Genomic DNA, 21,392 nt, shown 5'->3' on the forward strand with positions numbered 1-21,392 from the left:
TGGTGTGTGATGAGTGTGACAGCGCCCGTGTGTAGGGCTGGGATGTGATTGTGAATGTGGGATTTTGGGGGTGTGTGGCGGCAGGGCGCGCGCACGGCGGGCGTGGGCGGGGGGCGCGTGGCCGGGTGGGCGCGCGTGGGGGGCGCGCGGCGCGGGCCGGGGGCGGGGACACTGCAGCGGCCGCGGCGGCGCGGACACGGCCCGGCCGCCCCCAGTGGCAGGCGCGGCGCGGAGCGAGCGGGCGCAGCGCGGAGCTCGGGCCCATGGTGCGCCCGTGTCCGTCGGTCGGGCCGCGCGGGCGGCTCCGCGCGTGGCCCGGCGCTCGCGAGCTCGCCCCCTCGCTGCGGGCCCGGCCCGCCCGCTGCCGCCGCCTCCTCCCCCGGGGCGGCGCGGCGCCGGCGGGCGGCGGCGCGGAGGCCGGACCGGGCGGCGGCCCAGGCGGCGCGGGGGGCGCGGCGGCCAAGGCGGGCGGCGCCGCCGACATGACGGACAACATCCCGCTGCAGCCGGTGCGCCAGAAGAAGCGGATGGACAGCAGGCCCCGCGCCGGGTGAGTGGGCCCGGCTCGCGTTCTCCTTTGTCCGCGCCTCCCGGAGCCGGCGCTCGGGCCAGCCTGGCCCGGCCTGACAGGTTGGCCGCGCGCCCTGCCCGGCGCCATGAGCCCGGGGCAGGGCCGGGGAGGCGGGGAGGCGGCGAGGGGGTCCCTGCGCTCCAGCCCCGGGCGGCCCCTAGCCTGATGCCGGCCTTTTGGGGTTCGAGCGCCCGGTTGCCTCCCTGCCCACCTTCCTTTAGAAACCCCGAGAAGCCGGGCCCGCCCCAGCGCTGTTTACACACTCGCGGAATTCGGATCTGCCATGCCTTCTCACCGTTTCATTGTTCCGTAATTAATATCTGTCGTTGAGGTAACGATTTGGTCAATGTCACACCGAGCTCTGTGCTTGGAGCCTTACTTGGGAGCCCAGATATGCTCAGCTTTTAGGGGGGCACGGCCTACGCCACGGGGTACCCCATCAGCGCCCCTGGGTCCCAACCCCAGGAGGCTGCGCCGAGACCACCTGCGCTCCGGTGGCCCCTTCCCCCTCCGCCCCGGGGTGGACCCGAACCAGCAGCCGCAGGAGGGTGGGAGGGGCTCCAACTGGCGGCTTGGTGACACTACCCCTTGTGTTCTCCCCCCACAATTTAGGGGAAGGAATCCCACGGCTGGGACAGGGGCTGCCGCCTGCTGTGTCTTTCCCCTTAGCAGGAGACCCCGAGGGCAACCTAGACGCGGAACATGCGAGGGTTTTCCCGCATTTGGGGAGAGGGGATGGGTTGGTATTTTGCGCCTCGCCGTCTTCCTGTTCGGAGGATGGCAGCGTGACATGTTGAGGTTTGCGGGGCTCTCGCATTGCCTGCCATAGACTTACCTGGGCGTGAGGGGCGGGGGTGGGAAGGACAGGGGTGGGCGCTGGTGCAAATGCAGATTCCCCGGCCCCCGCCTAGACCCGCCAATCAGAGTTCTGGGGGGCGGGGCCTGGAGATGTGCATTTCCACAGGCGGTGCAGGTGAGGCTGGAGTCCGCGGGAGGCTGAACGCGGTGTTGGGCGGGGCCTGCGGCTGCTCTGCTCCGCCCTTGCTTGGGTGTCCGGTCCTCCCTGGGCACTTCCCGGTGGCGGCTGCTTATTGCAGCGTCAGTTGCTCGGAACAGTAGACGCAGAGGGTGGAGTAAACCCTAAAGGTGGCTTCACCAGGTGTCAGTGGAATTAAAAAAAAAAAGAATGGTGCTGGCGGCCATTTTGTGGGGTCTTTGTCCCTGGCTTCCTGAATCCTCCGATGAAGAGGCCTCACTGATATTACCCAGAGGAGGAAATTGGAGCTTACGGAGGTTAAGGGCTGTAGGGAAGACTCTGCAAAATGGAGATTGAACTCCGGATTGTCTGACCCAAAGATAGTTCCCTCACTCCTCCCTTCTCTGTTTTGCGTTCCTTGTTGTTATTATTATTGAGATGGAGTCTCGCTCTGTTGCCCAGGCTGGAGTGCTGTGGCGAGATCTCCGCTCACTGCAACCTCTGCCTCCCGACTTAAAGCAATTATCTGCCTCAGCCTCCCGAGTAGCTGGGATTACAGGCGCCAGATACCACGCCCAGCTAATTTTTGTATTTTTAGTAGAGACGGGGGTTTCACCATCTTGGCCAGGCTCGTCTTGAACTCCTGACCTCGTGATCCACCCACCTCGGCCTACCAAAGTGCTGGGATTATAGGTGTGAGTCACCGTGCCCGACTATTTTATTATTTTTTTTAAATGAGGGAGTAGCAGGGGACCACCTTGCTATGTTGCTCAGGCTGGTCTCAAACTCTTGGCCTCAAAGAATCCTTCCGCCTCAACCTCCTGGAGGTAGTCTCCTGGGTTGGCTTTTGTTTTTGTTTTGAAGACAGAGTTTCGCTCTTGTTGCCCAGGCTGGAGTGCAGCGGTGTGAACAACCTCTGCCTCCCAGGTTCAAGCGATTCTCCTGCCTCAGCCTCCTGAATAGCTGGGATTACAGGCATGCGCCACCATGCCCGGCTAATTTTGTATTTTAAGTAGAGATGGGGTTTCTCCATGTTGGTCAGGTTGGTCTCGAACTCTTGACCTCAGGTGATCCGCCCACCTTGGCCTCCCACAGTGCTGGGATTACAGATGTGAGCCACTGTGCCCGGCCAATCTATTTCTTAAACAGTGACATGGATTTGGATTCACATCGTGTATCAGGGTTGCTGTGCATTTGCATAAATGCTCTTGTATATAATCTGCATGTTCTTTTTTTTTTTTTGAGACGGAGTCTCACTCTGTCGCCCAGGCTGGAGTGCAGTGGCCGGATCTCAGCTCACTGCAAGTTCCGCCTCCCGGGTTCACGCCATTCTCCTGCCTCAGCCTCCCGAGTAGCTGGGACTACAGGCGCCCGCCACCTCACCCGGCTAGTTTTTTGTACTTTTTAGTAGAGACGGGGTTTCACCGTGTTAGCCAGGATGGTCTCGATCTCCCGACCTCGTGATCCGCCCGTCTCGGCCTCCCAAAGTGCTGGGATTACAGGCTTGAGCCACCGCGCCCGGCCTATAATCTGCATTTTCAGGAGTAGCAACATCAAGGTGGGAATCCTGAAGTTTAGAAACACTTGAGAAGCGCAGAGAGATGGAGGAGCTTCCTGAAATAGACTAGGGGCTGGGGGATGACAGCCTGAGGGCTAAAGTGGGTGGGTGGTTAAAGGAAGAAGAAAGTAATATGTAATCCGTCAGGCTTTTTGTTGGACTCTTGAGATAAACACGGCTGTTTTAATCCTTACAACAACCGTGTGAGTTTTTAGAGTTAATTCTCCCATTTTATTGACAGGGAAGCAAAGATTCACTGATGTTAATGTGTTCCTGGTCTTGGAGGTTGTAAGTGAGAGGAGGCAGTTTTGAACCAGATCCACCCATTTCACCTGATGGTTCTAGGCAATAAAACTGTGGAATGGTTGGAGGATTTGTGGTTAAAAAAAAACAAAAACAAGATGCCATATGTCGTAGGGGACAGAATGCAATTATTTCTGGGGTCACTCGGCATATGTTGCGAACACTTGCAGCTTATTTTTGGAGGAATCCCCCGGCTTCAAAGTTCTTTTCTCTCTTGAGAAAGTTACCACATCCTGATATTGAGAAAAAGTTTGAAATGGTGTAGTTAGGAAACAAGGTATTTCACCTCCATTGCTGGAAACCATTTTATGACATCACATCCTTTGCTTGTGGCTGCCTGGAGCTCCTTTCTTGGTGAAATGGCAGGGATTGTTTGTTAGGAGCCAGAACTCAGGAATCCATTGAGGAGCTGGGTTCACACCCAGGCTCTGCTGCTTACTAGCTGTGTGATCTTGGGAAAATAACTGTAACTCTCTGAGCCTCAGTTTCATCAGTTAAATGGGAATAACAATAATTATATATCTCATAGAGTTGATTAGTCCATGTAAAGTTTAGTCCATGTAAAGTTTAGGAGAATAAGTGCTCAGTATGCCTTAGGATCACTGGATGTTTGCATGAAGTTTACCGTTGGGATCTGCAGTGTGCTGCTTTGAGGAGGGGCCTTTTATGAGAAATTTAGAAATGTTATGAATTTCACTGCTTTTTCCTGATGAAATTCAGGTAAATGAGTAGCTATATAGAGCATTCCGTCCAGGTATGTCGAGGCCCTGGTGTGGTGATGTGGCAAGGATGGGAGCTTAGGTACCAGGTGGCCGAAGACTTTGCCTCGTTGTAACAATCTATGTTTTGTGGCCACATTGGATGAGGATGCTTTGATGCTTGATATATTTGGATTTGGGGGACTAGGAAGTTTTGAATATGAATCAGATTGAGAAAGAAGAACTGAATAGGTACATTGTCTACCACAATTTTTTAAACAGCTTTATTGAGGTATAATTTATACAGCATACATCTATTGAAAGTGTACAAACCATTGATTTCAGAAAAACAGATGTATAGAATTACGCAACCATCACTCCGGCGCGGGTTTTGAACGTTTCCATCACCTCCGAAAGTCTCCTTCAGCCCATCCACAGTTCATCCCTGCCCTTGCCCCAGTCCCAGGCAGCCCGTGATCCACTTTCGGATTCCATAGATTTGCCCTGTCTGGAAATTGTCTATCAATGGAATCATACCACGTGTTGCCTTTTGTGTCTGGCTGCTTTATTTACCATGAAGTTTTTGAAGTTTCTTTTTATTGTGTAATAGAATTCCAGTTGGGCTCGGTGGCTCACACCTGTAATCCCAGCGCTTTGGGAGGATGAGGCAGGAGGATTGCTTGAGCCCTGGAGTTCAAGAGCAGCCTGGGCAACATAGTGAAACCCTGTCTCTACAAAAATTAGACAATAATAATAAAAAAAAGCCAGGCATGGTGGCTTGAGCCTGTGGTCCCAGCTACTTGGGAGGCTGAGTTAGGGGAGTGCTTCAGCCCAGGAGATCTAGGTGACAGTAAGCCCTGATCGTACCACTGCACTCCAGCCTGGGCAACACAGTGAGACCCTGTCTCAAAAAAAAAAACCAAAAAACAAAAAACAAAAAAAACCCATGTGTGGATATATCACCTTAAATTTTTTTTTTTTTTTTTAAGATAGGGTCTCACTCTTGTTGCCTAGGCTGGAGTGCAGTGGCATGATCTCAGTTCACTGCAACCTCCACCTCCCGGGTTCAAGCGATTCTCATGCATCAACCTCCCGAGTAGCTGGGATTACAGGTGCCCACCGCCACACCCAGCTAATTTTTGTATTTTTGGTAGAGATGGGGCTTCACCATATTGGCCAAGCTGGCCTCGAACTCCTGATCTCAAGTTATCTGCCTGCCTTGGCCTCCCAAAATGCTGAGATTACAGGCGTGAGGCACTGACCCTGACCCGGCCCAGTGTTAACACAGGGTCCTTAAAAGCGAAAGACAGGCGGGAGAGTGAGTATCAGCATAAGAGAAAGATTGGGAGAGGCTGCACTGCTAGCTTGAAGAGGGAAGAAAAGGCCACTAGCCAAGGAATGCAGGGGACTCTAGAAGTTGGAAAAGGTAAGGAAACGGATTCTCCATTGGAGCCTCCAGAAGGAACACAGCCCTGCTGACACCTTCCTTGATTTTAGTCCCATGAGGCCCATTTTGGACTTCAGACCTAACTATAGGGTAATAGACTTGCATTACCACTCAAGTTGTGGTAATTTGTTACAGCAATGAGGAGAAGCTGTCACACACGGATGTGTGCAGGGACCCTGTGCTCCTCTTTCCATCCTGCGAAGGGGACTGGAGTCTAGACAGGAAGCCCCCTGCCTAGGTGGAGGCATCAGAGGCATTTCAGAGGTCCTGCGTTTTGCCTGAGAGCATAGATCTTACATCAGCATGTTTATGTGACTCATTATCTGACGGTGGAGGAAAAAGATGAATATTTATTTAGGACCCGCAGTGTTTTGGCTCTGAACTGACGTTTCCTCTTTCATGCTGCACAATGGCCCTTTGATGTTGGTATTTTTTTTTATTCTTACTTTACTGATAAGGAAACAAAAATGCCCTTTCTCTTTGATGTGATGGAAGTGTGGTGTTAGGTAGGATTCTCATTCTCAGGACTGACTTACATTCTTGTTTTTTGTTTGTTTGTTTGTTTTTGAGACAGAGTCTCTGCTCTGTCGCCCAAGCTAGAGTGCAGTGGCGCGATCTCGGCTCACTGCAAGCTCCGCCTCCCGGGTTCACACCATTCTCCTGCCTCAGCCTCCCGAGTAGCTGGGACTACAGGTGCCCGCCACCTTGCCCGGCTAATTTTTTTGTATTTTTAGTAGAAACGGGGTTTTATTATGTTAGCCAGGATGATCTCGATCTCCTGACTTCGTGATCCGCCTGTCTTGGCCTCCCAAAGTGCTGGGATTACAGGCGTGAGCCACTGCACCCGGCCATGTGTGTACATTTTAATATCCTTTCTTTGATGTGGTGGAGGGAGTATTAGGTATGAAACATATAGGGGTATGTTTTGAGGGAGGGAATTGTGCTGGTGGGTGAAACCCAGAGACACCCCCCTCCTCGGCCACCGACCTTCCCCTCTCTGGGCTGGAGTAGAGAGTTGCACCAACAGCTCTTTGCCCCCCTGGGATGAGAACAGTGCAGCAGGCCTTGACAGCAGCCCATGGGGCTGTGCTGTCTGTCCTTTGCCAGCGCCCAGCTGCACTTGTGCCATCCCCTTCAGTTACAGAGGTCCTCCCTCGCTCTGCCTTGTGCTGACCAAAACTAGACTAGCTGCTCCCTGCCCTTGTGGAGACCAGAAGATGCGTCATTGCAAACCCACAGAGGGACTCTGAAGGATGGAGGGTGGACATGGGCGCTGTGCCTGTCCGGCTTCCCTGCGGAAGGGCTCTTTCTTTTTTTGAGACAGTCTCTTCTGTTGCCCAGGCTGGAGTGCAGTGGTATGATCTCAGCTCTCTACAACCTCTGCCTCCCGGGTTTAAGCGATTCTCCTGCCTCAGCCTCCTGAGTAGCTGGGATTACAGGTGTATGCCGGCATGCTCGGCTAATTTTTGCATTTTTAGTAGAGACGGGGTTTCACCATGTTGGTCAGGCTGGTCTCAACGCTTGACCTCGTGATCCACCCACCTTGGCCATCCAAAGTGCTGGGATTACAGGCATAAGCCACTGCACCCTGCCCAAAAGGGCTCTTTCTACCTACTGTCCAGCTGCTGGTGAGAGGAGGTCCCTGTATTCCAGTCCCCAAGGAGTTGGGGGCACCTTTTGACCTTGACCTCTGCCTTGCATGCAACAAGTTGGAAAAAGCAGGCAAGGCATTGAACCAGCCATCTTTGGACTTTTGGCCCTTACTTCTCAGAACAGAATGTTCTTTTAGTGTCTACTCAGATGGAAAGGTTGAAAGTTGGTGATAAGGGCTGGCCGTATTTTATGACTGCCTTTGAAGGGGGATGGGATGTGTCTTCAGGGTCACTCATGAAGGTGGTGGCTTTGGTTTAATTTGGAAAGAAAAAGACTAGTTGTAACATTTTTATTGATGACATTTAGAATGATTCTGATTTTAATAACTAGTATCTGTTTTCTCTAATTTGTGTGAGTTTGAAAGATTTATATATGTATGAAAGATTAGCAATTATTTTTATGAGCCCTTCTGTTTGTACCAAATGATACTTGCTTTCTTGTTGTAGTCATGGCAGGAAGTTTCCTTTTAGAATTTAAAGAAAAGGCAGTCAATTAAAGAAAACCATGAAGTCTGTAAAAGTTCCTGAGATTTGTAGATACCCCAAGTCATGCCTGACATTTAGGAATTAGTGGCCCATGCTGAAATGGCACAGTCTAAACACATAATGTTACTGCTACAAGGGGAAAGAAATAGGAGGGTTGGTTGTGCTTATACATTTAAAACCTTTTTTTTTTTTTTTTTTTTTGAGACGTGGTCTCACTCTGTTGCTCAGGCTGGAGTCCAGTGGTGTGATCTCACTGCAACCTCAGCCTCCCGGGTTCAAGCAGTCCTACTGCCGCAGCTTCCCCAGTAGCTGGGATTACAAACATGCACCACCATGCCTGTCTAATTTTTGTATTTTTTATAGAGATGGGGTTTCTCCATGTTGCTCAGGCTGTTTTCAATCTCTTGGGCTAAAGCAATCCACCAAACTCGGCCTATCAAAGTGCTGGGACTACAGGCGCCAGCCACTGTGCCTGGCCCTGCTTTTATTTTTGTCTAAACAGAATTTGCAGAAACTCTGGGGGAAGGCAGTTGGAAGAGGCCCCGTGGGAGCAGGGAAAGGCTTCTGGTGAGAGTTGGAAAGGTGAACTGGGCCGGATGCTCTTCCTTCGTCCCAATTAAATCTCTGTGGCATTTAGCAAATGCCAGGGAAGAGCCTGTTGGCAGCGGTCCCCAAGGAAGAATCAGTTTGTAGTGTCAGCAGTGCCCTGCTCCTAACATGAGCCTGGCAGGATCTCCCACATGCCGCGGACAGTTTGCAGTGACGAGATGAAGTCAGGCTTGGGGCCGGACTTGGTGGCTCATGCTTGCAATCCCAGCACTTTGGGAGGCCAAGGTGGGTGGCTCACTTAAGGTCAGGAGTTCAAGACCAACCTGGCCAACATGGTGAAACCCTGTCTCTACTAAAAATACACCGCGCCTGGCCGATATTTTGGGTTTGATGATTCCCTGTTATGGGGGCTGTCCTGGGCATTGTAGGATGTTTAGCAGCATCTCTGGCCTCTACCCACTAGATGCCAGTACTATCCCCTTCCCGCCCGCCTTGTGACAATCAAGAATGTCTCCAGACATTGCCAAGTGTCCTCTGCGGGGTGAATGGCCCTCGGAGCCACTGGACTAAGGAAACTGATATTCACTGAGTGGCCATATTCTTTATTGTCCTTTTAAGGTGTCTCATCCTGTCTTTAAAAAAAAAAACGAAAACAAAACTCAAGACATCTGTTGGATGAGAAATCATACAGTCTGGACTATTGTTCTTGCTGTGAGGTCAGCTTTCTGATTTAGTAATTAAGGAAGCTTTGTGCTGTTAGAACATTTGGGAAATGTTGCAGATGTGGATCCCCCATCCCTCCCCAAATTCACGTGTTTGAAGCTGGAACCCCCAGCACCTCAGAATGTGACTGAATTTGGAGACAGGGCCTTTAAAGAGGTGATCAATTTAAAATGAAGCTGTTAGGCCAGGCGCGGTGGCTCACGCCTGTAATCCCAGCACTTTGGGAGGCCGAGGTGGGTGGATCATGAGGTCAGGAGATCGAGACCATCTTGGCTAACATGGTGAAACCCCATCTCTACTAAAAATACAAAAAATTAGCTGGGCGTGGTGGCGGGCGCCTGTAGTCCCAGCTACTCAGGAGACTGAGGCAGGAGAATGGCGTGAACCCGGGAGGTGGAGCTTGCAGTGAGCTGAGATCGCACCTGCACTCCAGCCTAGGCGACAGAGCGAGACTCCATCTCAAAAAAAAAAAAAAAAAAAAAAATTAAAAATTAAATGAAGCTGCTAGGATGGACCCTTTTCCATTCTGCCCGGTGACCTTATAGGAGGAGATTAAGACAGACAGAGAGGCTGAGCATGGTGACTCACACCTGTAATCCCAGCACTTTGGAAGGCTGAGGCAGGCGGATCACTTGAGGTCAGGAGTTTGAGACCAGCCTGGCCAAACATGGTGAAACCCTGTCTCTACTAAAATTACAAAAATTAGCTGGGTGTCGTGACGTATACCTGTAATCCCAGCTGCTAGGAAGGCCGAGGCAGGAAAATTGCTTTAACTCAGGATGCGGAGGTTGCAGTGAACCAGCCTGGGTGACAGAGCGAGACTGCATCTCAACAAAGAAAGAAAGAAAGAAAGAGAGAGAGAGAGAGGGAGGGAGGGAGGGAGGGAGGGAGGAAAGACAGAGACACCAGAGAAAAGATTGTGTGAGGACACAGGGGGATGGTGGCTGTCTACAAGCCAAGGAAAGAGGCTTCAGGAGAAACCAACCCTGCTGACACCTTGTTCTTGGACTTCTGGCCTCCAGGACTGTGAAAAAATAAGTTTCTGTTGTTTAAGCCATTCAGTCTATGATATTTTATTATGGCAGCCCAAGGAAACTAATGTAGGAAGCATCTCATTTATTGCTGTCTTGGCATGTATGGTATCTCTTAGTGTTACTAAGCTTTCATTTGAAATTAATGTCATGAATAGTACAGCTATGAACGTTCTTGAACACGTCATTCAGTATGTCTTATGTGGCTTTGCTGTGCCCTAGGGTATACATTTGTGTTTAGCTTTAGAAGAAAATGATAATTTTCCAAAGCAATTATACTAATTTATACTTCTACTAAGCTGGTCAGTTGTTCCATGTCCTCACCAACACTGTATTGTCTGTCACCTTTCGTTTCAGCCATTGTGATGTGAGCATAATGATATTACAAGAATTTTTTTTTTTTTTTAATTGAGATGGAGTCTTGTTCTTTCACCCACAGGCTGGAATGCAGAGGCACGATCTCGGGTCACTGCAACCTCCGCCTCCTGGGTTCAAGCAATTCTCCTGCCTCAGCCTCCTGAGTAGCTGGGATTACAGGTCTGCGGCACCACGCTGGCTGATTTTTGTATTTTTAGTGGAGACGGGGTTTTACCATGTTTGTCAGGCTGGTCTCGAACTCCTGACCTTGTGATCCGCCCACCTTGGCCTTCCAAAGTGCTGGGATTACAGGTGTGAGCCACCACGCCCAGCCAATAAATTTATTTATTTTTTATTTTTTATTTTTTGAGACGAAGTCTCACTCTTTTGCCCAGGCTGGAGTGTAGTGGTGCAATCTCGGCTCACTGCAGCCTCCGGCTCCTGGGTTCAAGGGATTCTCCTGCCTCAGCCTCCTGAATAGTTGGGGTTACAGGTATGTGCCACCATATCCGGCTAATTTTTGTATTTTTTTTTTAGTAGAGACGGGTTTTCACCATGTTGGACAGGCTGGTCTCAAAATCCTGATCTCACATGATCCACCTTGGCCTCCCAAAGTGCTGGGATTACAGGCATGGGCCACCATGCCCGGCCTATTTATTTATTTATTGAGATAGTGTCTCACTCTGTTGCCCAGGATGGAATGCAGTGGTGTGATCTCAGCTCACTGCAACCTCTGCCTTCTGGGTTCAAGCAGTTCTCATGCCTCAGCCTTCCAACTAGCTGGGATTATGGGCATGCACCACCGTGCCCAGTTATTTTTTTTTTTTTGTATTTTTAGTAGATATGGGGTTTAGCCATGTTGGCCAGGCTGGTCTCAAACCTCTTACCTCAGGTGATTCGCCTGCTTTTGGCCTCCCAAAGTGCTGGGAATACAGGTGTGTGCCACCATGCCCAACCTAAGAAATTTATTCTTTTTTTTTTTTTTTTAGATGGAGTTTTGTACTTGTTGCTTGGGCTGGAGTGCATTGGTGCAATCTCAGCTCACTGTAACCTCCGCCTCCTGGGGTCAAGTGATTCTCATGCCTCAGCCTCCACGTAGCTAGGATTACAGGCATGTACCACCAGGCCTGGCTAATTTTTTATATTTTTAGTAGAGACAGGGTTTCTCCATGTTGGTCAGGCTGGTCTTGAACTCCCGACCTCAGGTGATCCACCTGCCTTGGCCTCCGAAAGTGCTGGGATTACAGGCATGAGCCACCATGCCCAGCGTTGGCTTCCTTTTCTTTATCTGAGATTGCGTTTTAGACATACAGGTTAGTCACGGGAACACTGAGCTTAAATTGTCATGTCAGGGTGGCCTGTCCTCCTGTGGGTCTCCAGGCTCCAGGGCCTGGCCAGGCACACTCTTCTTGAGTAGTTTATGTTATAAGAGGAACGGTGAAAAAGTCTAATCTTTGTTTTCCTCTAATTGAAAAATGAGGACATATCCACGTAAGAAAAATGAGAGAACAGGCCGGGCATGGTGGCTTGTGCCTGTAACCCAGCGCTTTGGGAGGCTGAGGTGGGCGGATCACCTGAGGTCAGGAGTTCGGTTCTAGCCTGTTCCAACATGGTGAAAACTCGTCTCTACCATAAAAAAAAATACAAAAATTGGCTGGGCATGGTGGCACGTGCCTGTAATCCCAGCTACTTGGGAGGTTGAGTCAGGAGAATTCCTTGAACCCGGGAGACAGAGTTTGCAGTGACTTGAGACTGTGCCACTGCACTCCAGCCTGGGTGACAGAGTAAGACTCAGTCTCATTAAAAAAAAAAGAAAAATGAGAGAACAGAGAAAACTGATAAAGGAAATAGTGCTGGTATGTTATATTTCCTTCAAAGACAATCACAATGAACACAAACCTTTTAGCAGATGATGTTTTCTTCCTGTTTGTGCGTGTACCTTGTTTTATGAGTAGGGACCATGTAGCACATGGGTTTTTGTTTTGTTTTGTTTTGAGACGGAGTCTCGCTCTGTCATTGCCCAGGCTGGGGTGCAGTGGCGCTATCTGAATTCACTGCAAGCTCCGCTTCCTGGGTTCACGCCATTCTCCTGCCTCAGCCTCCTGAGTAGCTGGGACTACAGGCGCCCGCCACCACACCCGGCTAATATTTTGTATTTTTAGTAGGAACGGGGTTTCACCGTGTTAGCCAGGATGGTCTCGATCTCCTAACCTTGTGATCTGCCCACCTTGGCCTCCCAAAGTGCTGGGATTACAGGCGTGAGCCCCCGCGCCTGGCTTTTTTTTTTTTGAGTCAGGGCCTCACGCCATTTCTCAGGCCAGAGTGGAGGTGCACAATCTCTGCTCACCGTAATGTCTGCCTCCTGGGCTTAAGTGATTCTCTCACCTTCGTTTCCCAAACAGCTGGGACCATAGGCGTGTGTACCACCACAGTTGGCTAACTTTTAGATATTTTAGAGAGACGAGGTCTCATTATATTGCCGAGTGTGGCACATAGGTTTTTATGTTTTACTTTTTCCATTTAGCGTTTTACTATAAAGCATTTTTTACGTTATAGTGTACTTAACAAATAACATTTTATTTTATTTTATTTATGTTTTTGAGATAGAGTCTCACTCTGTTGCCCAGGCTGGATTGCAATGGCATGATTTCGGCTCACTGCAACCTCTGCCTTTCAAGTTCAGGTGATTCTCCTGCCTCCGCCTCCCAAGTAGCTAGGACTACAGGCGCACACCACCACGCCCAGCTAATTTTTTTTTTTTTTTTTTTTTTTTTTTTTTTTTTTGAGACGGAGTCTCACGCTGTTGCCCAGGCTGGAGTGCAGTGGCGCGATCTCGGCTCACTGCAAGCTCCGCCTCCTGGGTTCACGCCATTCTCCGGCCTCAGCCTCCTGAGTAGCTAGGACTACAGGCGCCCGCCACCGCGCCCGGCTAATTTTTTGTATTTTTAGTAGAGACGGGGTTTCACTGTGGTCTCGATCTCCTGACCTTGTGATCCGCCCGCCTCGGCCTCCCAAAGTGCTGGGATTACAGGCTTGAGCCACCGCGCCCGGCTGCCCAGCTAATTTTTGTATTTTTAATAGAGATGGGGTTTTGCCATATGCAAATGACATTTTGAATGACAGCATAATATTTCTTTGAATAGACATCTCTAATTTACTTAACCAGTGCTTTATATTCTCACAAGTTGCTTTGTATTTTATTTTCACTTTACAAGAAATGTTTTCTTTTTCTTTTCTTTCTTTCTTTTTTTTTTGAGACAGAGTCTGGCTCTTGTTGCCCAGGCTGGAGTGCAATGGCGCCATCTTGGCTCACTGCAACTTCTGCTTCCCAGGTTCGAGTGATTGTCCTGCCTCAGCCTCCCAAGTAGCTGGGATTACAGGTGGGTGCCACCACACCCAGTATTTTTGTATTTTTAGTAGAGATAGGATTTGACCATGTTGGCCAGGCTGGCCTCGAACCCCCAACCTCAGGTGATCCACTCACCTCGGCCTCCCAAACTGCTGGGATTAAAGGCATGAGCCACTGTACCCTGCCACAAGTAATGTTTTCATTCCAAATCCTGGCCCTCCAAAAGCAAACAAAGAGAAAGTAGAGAGAGACACTGACTCCTGCCCTGGGCCTGAGAAGTCACCTGTCTGGGATTGGATAAGCCTGACCAGCAAAGAAGCACTCAAAAATTCAGTTTTGTGTGTGATACCACAGAAAACCAGTGCTTAAGAATCTTGGCCTTGTTTTTGCATGTTTCAGAGAATTGCCGGCTGTTTGAAAGGGCATCCAGATCTCTACACAGTCATAGAAAAGTTAACAGAGGTTTATAGTATGAAGACTAAAAATAGCTACTGTTGATTCCATCCGTTCATTCACTCCATAAACATTTCCTGAGCACTTACTCTGTCTCTGGCAGTTTTAATATTAGGGATATAGCGGTCAACACATGCAACAGAAATCCCTGATAGCATGGGCCTTCCATTCTAGTGACACACAGTAGATTTTCTTGTAAGAATTTTGTTAAACTCCATTGGTTTATTGGGTGCCACCATCACTGTCTTAGGTTTTTTTTTTTTTTTTTTTTTTTTTTTTGAGACGGAGTCTCGCTCTGTCGCCCAGGCTGGAGTGCAGTGGCCTGATCTCAGCTCACTGCAAGCTCCGCCTCCCGGGTTCACTCCATTCTCCTGCCTCAGCCTCCCGAGTAGCTGGGACTACAGGCGCCCGCCACCTCGCCCGGCTAGTTTTTTGTAGTTTTAGTAGAGACGGGGTTTCACTGTGTTCACCAGGATGGTCTCGATCTCCTGACCTCGTGATCCACCCGTCTCGGCCTCCCAAAGTGCTGGGATTACAGGCTTGAGCCACCGCGCCCGGCCTGTCTTAGGTATTTTAAGTGGATTGTCTTAATGGCATTGTCCAATACTAGGTACTGTCATTGTTCTATTTTCCAGGAAACAGAGGCTTAGCAGGATTAACTAGTCCAGGGTCCCACAGCTCGTAAACTGCTGTCTCTTGTCTCCCAGGTCTCAGCTCAGCTGTCTCTTTGGGACATCTTTCCAGACCATTCACTCTGTAGGAGTCACCTACCGCTGAGTGGCATATTTTTGTTTGGGTTTTTTTTTTTTTTTTTTTTTTGCTTGGTTTTTTTTTTTTTGTTCCTACCTTGCCCACTACAAAATGTAGGCTCTGTGAGAGCAGTGCCCTCGTTTGACTAGTGAGAGTCCCAGTGCTTAGCACAAAGGCTGGCACATAGTAGGTGCTCAGTAAATACTGGCTGCTTGATTAAATGAGCGAGTGAATAAAGAATAGGAGCAACAGGCATGGTGGCTCACGCCTGTATCCCAGCACTTTGAAAGGCAGAGGTGGGAGGATCTCTTGAGCCCAGGAGTTGGAGACCAGCCTGGGCAACACAGGGAGACTCCATCTTTACCAAGAAAATAAAAAATTAGCTGGGCATGGTAGTGCATGCCCGTGGTCTCAGCTACTTGGGAGGCTGAAGTCGGAGGATCCTTTGAGCCCAGGGGTTTGAGATTGCAGTGAGCCATGATTGTGCCACTGCAGTCCAGCCTGGGATAGAGTGTGACCCTGTCTCCAAAAAAAAAACCCCCCCCCCAAAAAACCCAAAAAACAGAAACATTAAAAAATCTCAAGAGCTTTACATTCCTAATTCATTGAGAGGTATAAGTGGTGGTAGGACCCACAGTGGGCTTCAGTGAGGGTACATGTTGAGCACTGGAGCCAGAAGGAGGATAAACAATGGAATCCTCATCTGCACAGAAAAAGGGAATCCTTCCTTCCTGTTACGTCTCCCTCCTTCCTTCCCTTCTTTATCCGCATGACCCATGGCTGCAAGGAAGGAGCCACGTCCAGCCTCCTGCCTCTTGTTGGATGTGGAGCTCTTAGACCCCCTTGTGTGTCTCATGGAAGCTCCCATAGCAGTGCCAGCCACCGTAGCAGGGTTGGAGGGAGGAGGAAGGCAGGCTTGGCAGTGCCAGTGGGGACCCTTGGTGTGTCCCTACTGGGTTCCTGCCATTTGGATTCCTCCCTAGGTTGCCATCTAGACAATTCAGAGGTGGCTCTCAGATTCTACAGCTTGGTGAGATTGCCAGACTCTGGCTAAGAGGGCTGGCTCCGGGGTCAGCCTGCTGGACTCACATCCTGGCTCTGCCCCTTACAGGTTGTAAGACCCTGTAAGGTGCAGTGTCCTCATCTACAAGAGGGCGAGGATAGAAGCCCCTGACTGTAGGATGGTTGGGAGGAGCAAGGCAAGTCATTCGCCTTGAGGGCTTTGCCACAGCGCTTGGCACACACTCGGCACTTACTCATGTTTTCGCTTATTGTTTTGGTGTCTAGGAAATTGCTTTCCACTGGATTCTGTTCTGTTTTCTGGAATCTTGTGGGACATGCTGTGTGGGGTTGCCAGCCAGGCTTTGTGGCCTAGGCCTGTGTTAGAACCTATGACTGAGTGTCTTGGGTAAACACAAATGCGTGAGGTGAGGGAGGAGTGCTGGGCACTGGGGCATGTGAAAGGGGAATGAGTCATCAGCCCGCGCTTAGTGACAGAGCATCTTTGTGTGCCAGGCCTGGGGGAGGTGAATGGGATCTGGTCTCTGACCTACAAACTCATGGCAAGATCCGAGGCTGCAGACAGAGCTGTGTGCTGTTTGGGCAGCAGGGTGAGCTTTATTATTTTATTATTATTTTTATTTATTTTTGAGAGAGAGTCTTGCTCTGTCACCCAGGCTGGAGTGCAAGCGACGCAATCTCGGCTCACTGCAACCTCAGCCTCCCGGATTCAAGCGATTCTCCCGCCTCAGCCTCCCAAGTAGCTGGGATTACATGTGCCCACCACTGTGCCCAGCTAATTTTATTGGATTTTTTTTTTTTAAGTAGAGACAGGGTTTCACCATGTTACCCAGGCTGGTCTCAAACTCCTGAGCTCAGGCCATCTGCCTATCTCCCAAAGTACTGGGATTTCAGGGTGAGCCACCGCGCCCGGCCTATTTTATTTTTAAATTAGAAAAAAATGTACTGAGTCAGAGTCACAAGGTTTAATACTTAACAGGATAGAGGTGTAGCCATTGCAAAGTCAGTTTCCCTCCCACTCTCTCTAGTCAGTTACCCTGTGCCCTTCCCCAGGCAGTGAGTCTTACCATGTTCTTCTGTATTGTTCTAGACATTTTTAAGCATTTATAAAAAAAAACACCATGCATCTTTATATAGATAAATAGATACATATTTTTCTTTTTTATTCTGTTATTAATATGCCCTACACCGTACATGGATTTTTCACTTAACCGTACATTCTGGCCAGCGGTGGCTCGCGCCTGTAATCCCAGCACTTTGGGAGACCAAGGTGGGCGGATCACCTGGGGTCAGGAGTTTGAAACCAGCCTGGTCAACATGGTGAAACTGTCTCTACTACAAATACCAAACTTAGCCAGGCATGGTGGTGGGTGCCTGTAATCCCAGCTACTCAGGAGGCTGAGGAGGCAGAAGAATCACTTGGACCTGGGAGGCGCAGGTTGCAGTGAGCCAAGATCGCACCACTGCACTCTAGCCTGGGTGACTGAGTGAGACTCCGTCTCAAAAAAAAAAATTCTGAGTTCATTCCGTGTCAGTATATAACAACCTTCTTCGCTACCTTTTTGAAATTATTTATTTATTTACTTGTTTGAGATGTGGGGGCTATGTTGCCCAGACTGTCTCAAACTCCTGGGTTCAAGTGATTCTCCTGCCTCAGCGTCCCAAATAGCTGGGACTACAGGCACACACCATTGCACCTGGCCTTTGATCATTATTTTAATGCCTTCATAGTATTACATTGAATAGTACCGTAGTTTGTTTAGCCAATCTACCACTGATGGTCATTTAGATTATTTCTCCATTTTATTTGTTTGTCTGTCTATCTATCTACTGTCTGTCTATCTATCTACCTACTGTTATGCCCAGAGTGTTTGTTCCCCAAAGAAGACCACCAGAGTCCAGAGTCAAAGCCAAGCGGCAAGGATCTTTACTACAAGTTCGAACTTGGTCCCTCCTTTACACAGTATACAAGAGGGCCCCGAACAATGCGAGCGTTTGCTTTTTATAGCCCGAAAGTTGTAGGGGAACAAAGAAATTCCTGCGCTTTCAGTAACCTTGTACGGCTGTCTCCTTATCGGAGACTTTCCAGGTGGTGTTTGTACTGAGCTCAGGGAGTTTGAGAGATATATGGTGGTGGGATGGGAGGATGGGATGTGTTTGTGCTAGGCTCAGGGAGTTTTGAGCCCGGGGCTGAGGAATGTGCCCAGCTCCTTTCATTCCCCCCTTCTTTTCAGGTATCTTCAGAGCCAATCTTGGGTCTCATAAGTCTGATTCTGTTTCAGCGTTTACAGGTTGGTATTGGGCTCTGAGGACCATGAGTTGTATGGTGTCAAATCTCTCCCTAATAAATTGTAAAATTCTGTTAACAGCACAAGGTCCTACGGTAAGCAGAAATAGTAGACTTAGCAGGGGTCCAAGGAAGGGGGCTAACAGAGAAAACATAGAGGAATTCCACCATTGGTCTGCAGCTGAAGCAAACTGCCGTGTTTTTACTTCAGTGCTTAACTTGCGTAACTGTTGGACCCGGTCCTCTACAAGTCCTGATTCATTTATGTAGAAACAACAGTCTTCTTTTAGAAATATACATGTACCACCTTTTTCTGCAGTGAGGAGGTCTAGGGCCCTCCGGTTTTGCAAGGTTACCTGAGCTAGGGACGTGAGCTGCCGCTGAAGGGAGGCAAGGGACTCAGCCGACTCTTCCATAGCAACGGCAAATTGTTGGTATAACCTGTTACTTTCTATGAGGGTGTGACCTAGGGCTCCCCCCGCCAGTCCGGCCGCAATGAAGGATGCGGTGAGGGAGATTCCTGCAATGAGGGGGAGAAATATGGCTCGTGCAGGTCTTGGTCTAGGGTCTGGGTGAATAATAGCACTAGTCCAGTTACCGGTATACCCTAAGAACTCGCCAGCAGTTAGTAGAGTCAACCGGGGAACTAATGTGACAGGGAGACATAGTAGGTTATTAACAGAAGGACTAGGTAGGTTCTTAGATAAGGTTCCATTACACCAGAAGAATATGCCTGATGGAGCTCTTAAGGTAATATTAGGGGGCGTTGCAGTGATGCTGCAGAGGCTGGAATTGGTTCCTGAGAAACAGTAGGGAAACTTCTCCTGACTGGGGTTTAGGTATAGGGGCACGTTCAGGATAGGAGCATACGAGTGGTTTCGGAGGTTGTTAGCTTGGGCAAAGGTAGAGGGTCCCCATGGCAGAGGGACAGCTGTTAGCGGTGGACGCCCTAGAGTGGCGCACAGGAAGCAGCCAGACAGGCTATGAAGTCCTGTAAGGTTAGCAAGTTCTAGTCCTTTTTGTAATAACTTTAACCAGGAGAAAGGACGTAAGTCTTGTGTTAGTCTGTTTTCCTGTCGTTGGATATTCCCGTGGACCAGGGGCAGTACTTGCACTAGGCCTCGCCACAGATAGAGGTGACTGCTAGGCCATGTGGAGGAGGGGGAGTAGTATACAGCCCCATGTTGAGGTGTGGTCCAGCGGGAGTTCCAGGGGTCTCTAACTATCCATGTATATGGAAAGTCTTTATCCCGTCTACGATAGAAGGGCCATTTAGGGTCTAACTGTTTTCTCTCTCCCCAATAACGGGGCCTGTGGATGTTACAATAGTTATAAGGACAGCCAGCATTTTGGTGCCACCAGTAGTGTTTACAATTGTATTTAGTCTGATCAAACTCAAAGCATATTATTGGTGTCATAGGTTTGGCTATTTGAAAACCGGTAAAATTTAGTAGAATTGGGCTGTTGCACCCTGAGGAAGGGCAATCAGCACTGGCCAATAATTTTCCGGGCTTATGAGGTTGCCCAGGGTGGGTTCGGTTTTCATAAAGCCAGAATCTCCAGACAAAGGGATTATGAGCTGGTTTTGTGATTTCTCCAGCGGCCACTAGGGCGACTAACATTAGGGTTAGACTATCTAACTGCATGTTTGCAGTGAGCTATGTTGTCGGCGCAGGGTGAGTTTTAAGGGGTTGTTCTTAGCTCTGTCCACAGTCCACGTGTCCGGTGCTTCAGCCGCCGCCGTGATTGGTCCCAGAAGATCAGAGGTTGGGTCCACTGGCTTGACGTGGGTGTAGTGGATCCACGATGCGATGCCTTCTACCTTCAGGGCGGTGGGTGTGGTTAGGAGTACCTGGAGTGGTCCTTTCCACCTGGGTTCTAGGGTCTCTTGTCGGTGTCGCTTGACCAGGACCCAGTCTCCCGGCTGGTATGGATGGGGTGTCGGCGGGGGACCGGTCTCATATAGTTCCTTCAGCTTGGGCCAGATTTCTTGATGAATTTTCTGCAAGGCTTGTAGGGAAAACAAGAGTTCAGAGACATTTTCTGTTTCGGACTTGAGCAGATCATCTTTTAGGCCGGGAACTAAGGGTGGGGGTCTGCCATACATAATTTCATAAGGAGTAAGGCCTAGTCTGTAAGGGGTGTTACGGGCCCGGAACAGAGCGTAGGGGAGAAGGACTACCCAATTAGCGCCAGTCTCCATAGTCAATTTAGTTAAGGTCTCTTTTAAGGTCCGATTCATTCTCTCTACCTGTCCTGAACTCTGGGGCCTGTAAGCGCAGTGTAGTTTCCAATTTGCCCCAAGGATGGAAGCCAAATCCTGACTTACCTTAGCGACGAAGGCCGGCCCATTATCTGACCCTATCTGGACGGGGAAGCCATACCTGGGGAGGATATCTTCCAGGATTTTCTTTGCTACAACCTGAGCAGTCTCTTTCTTGGTGGGGAATGCTTCAGTCCACCCTGAAAAAGTGTCTACAAAGACAAGTAAGTACCGATACCCGTATTTTCCTGGCTTTATCTCAGTAAAATCTACTTCCCAGTAGATACCGGGCCTGGTTCCCCTGAGCCTTGTTCCCGTTGCAGCCTGGGATTGGGGGTAGGCGTTGTTAAGCTGGCAGACTTTGCAACTTGTCACGATGTTGCTGGCCATCTCGGCTGTATGTCTGAATTTGAGCTTAGAGCGTCTGATCAGGTCTATCATCCGCCGAGCACCCAGGTGGGTGGTTCGGTGGATGTGTTCTAACACTTGTTGTCCTAATTTTTCTGGTAGGATGGTTTGGTCATTAGTATCAGTCCACCACCCATTCTGGATCTGTTTCAGGGGAAGCTTTTCAATCCACTGGAGATCTTGTTCTGAATAATCAGGGAAATATGGCAAGTCCCGGGGGCCCGGGTCAGGGAGCTGGAGTGCAAGGAGTTGGCTGGGAGCCTTCGCCACCTTTCTTGCAGTTTGGTCCGCTAGAAAGTTGCCTTGAGCAGTTGGAGTAGTTAGTTTCTGATGCCCTGGGCAATGCACAATGGCTAACTTTTCTGGCCTCCATAGGGCTGTTAGCAGGGCTAGGATTTCTTGCTTGTTTTTTATTTCTTTTCCTTCAGCCGTTAGTAACCCCCGCTCCCTGTAAATGGCCCCATGTATATGCGCTGTTGCAAAAGCATATCGGCTGTCTGTATATACCGTC

At 49.6% G+C, this 21,392-nt stretch overlaps 1 protein-coding gene across 1 annotated transcript in view; it reads left to right on the forward strand.

Moving 5' to 3' along the window:
- The first annotated feature begins 398 nt into the window (after positions 1 to 398).
- Positions 399 to 21,392, forward strand: part of LOC105470667 (ATPase phospholipid transporting 9A (putative)) — a 177,498-nt gene continuing 156,504 nt past the window's right edge. The window contains 1 exon segment of the mRNA XM_071079138.1: positions 399 to 550. Within this exon segment, the coding sequence (XP_070935239.1) occupies positions 483 to 550 (68 nt within the window). The 5' untranslated portion in view covers positions 399 to 482.

This window comes from Macaca nemestrina, chromosome 15 (assembly GCF_043159975.1).
Source record: "Macaca nemestrina isolate mMacNem1 chromosome 15, mMacNem.hap1, whole genome shotgun sequence".
NCBI classification, from domain to species: domain Eukaryota; kingdom Metazoa; phylum Chordata; class Mammalia; order Primates; family Cercopithecidae; genus Macaca; species Macaca nemestrina.